The sequence below is a fragment of the Babylonia areolata genome, chromosome 31 (genome assembly GCF_041734735.1).
Source record: "Babylonia areolata isolate BAREFJ2019XMU chromosome 31, ASM4173473v1, whole genome shotgun sequence".
NCBI lineage: Eukaryota > Metazoa > Mollusca > Gastropoda > Neogastropoda > Buccinidae > Babylonia > Babylonia areolata.
In genome coordinates, this window is record NC_134906.1 from 8,823,790 (window position 1) to 8,825,405 (window position 1,616).

The following is a 1,616-nucleotide window of genomic DNA, read 5'->3' on the forward strand; positions in this document are numbered from 1 at the left end:
TGTGGAAAAAATCGTCAGAATCACGTGTTTTGTGTCATTCACACGCCCACGCATAGACTACACACACGAAACCTTACAAACTCTTCTTCTTCTTCTTCTTCTTCTTCTTCTTTATATTATCATCATCACCAGCATCTTTAATCAACTAAAAACCATCACCAAACTTCGGGAAGAAATCGCGCCCTGTGAAAAAAAAAGAAGAAAAAAAGAAAAAAAAAAAAGAGACAGACTAATGTTGTTTTTTTGTGGCTACATCTTTTCTGTATGTATTGTAAAGAAAGTGACGGCAAATATATTTATATAGAGCCTTTGCTGAGTGAAACCAGAGACAAAAAAAAAGAAAAAAAAAAGAACCAGGAGTGTTGTCGTGGGAGCGCGTGTGTTTTGGGGTTCGCGGTGGTGCAGGGGTACCGTCAGTGTCAAGATCTCTCTCTCTCTCTCTCTCTCTCTCTTTCGCGGACCAACGCAATGGGAGGTCGTCCAGCCAAGCTTACCACTGACGAAGTGAGGGAACTTCAAGGATGTACCTACTGTGAGTACTTCTTCTACTACTACTACTACTACTACTACTACAGTATGGATGTTTGTTTGTTATTGTTGTTGTTGTTGTCATCATCGTCGTCATCATCATCATCATGAAAATTAGAACAATATCAACAACTACTACAACAACAACCACCACTACTACCACTACATCTAATGATAATGATGATAATGATTATTAAAAAGAGAGACAGAGAGAGTAGACACACTGACACTTTTGGTATCACTAGCCATGAGGTCCTTATTGCATGGGTGAATGCGTCACTGTATCTTTTGTTGCATAACAGAACAGTATGCTAAAGAGACAGACAGACAGACAGAAAGAAAGCTCGACACTTTGACACTTAGATATCATTGGCTATGAGGTCATTATGACATGAGTGAATGCGTCAACATGATTTTTTGTTGCATAACATAACATCATAACAGGACGCAGAAGAACAAATACGCACGTATAAGATAATGTAATCCATGTCAGTGTTCGGTGGGTTATGGAAACAAGAACATTATCCAGCATGCACACCCCCGAAAACGGAGTAAGGCTGCCTACATAGCGGGATGATTGAACAAAACACGTAAAATGTTACACGTCTGTCTGAATATGTTAATTGTGCGCGTGCCTGAAACATGACTGAATGACACAGGAAACGAATGATGAGCGCCCAATGGCAGCCGTCAGTCGGCTCTAACCAGGTAGGTTGTGTAAATGACCCCGTGTTTTGTAAAGCGCTTAGAGCTTAGAGAGTAGGCACTGTATAAGTATCCATATCAGATCAAATCAAATCAAACTAATTAGATTATTCCACGATACAGCGAAACCACCAGAACGACATCACATTGAAATATAAACAGCGGTAATGCCGAAACATCAAACTATCTCACATTTTACTGACACTGCCAGAACGACAAAACATTCAAAACTGGCAACTAGCAGGAATGCCAACTTTTATTAAATTTGGGGGGGCATCTGGGAATCGAACTCACATTCTTCGAAATGCTGCTGTGAGTTCAGGTTTGAATCAGCACAACAACAAAAAAACCAACAACAAAACAATCAAAAAAAAAACAAAAAA

General features: G+C 39.6%; 1 protein-coding gene across 1 annotated transcript in view; it reads left to right on the forward strand.

The window, feature by feature from the left end:
• The first annotated feature begins 208 nt into the window (after positions 1–208).
• Positions 209–1,616, forward strand: part of LOC143276193 (neuronal calcium sensor 1-like) — a 67,986-nt gene continuing 66,578 nt past the window's right edge. The window contains exon 1 of the mRNA XM_076580632.1: positions 209–532. Within this exon, the coding sequence (XP_076436747.1) occupies positions 265–532 (268 nt within the window). The 5' untranslated portion in view covers positions 209–264. The remainder of the gene's footprint in view (positions 533–1,616) is intronic.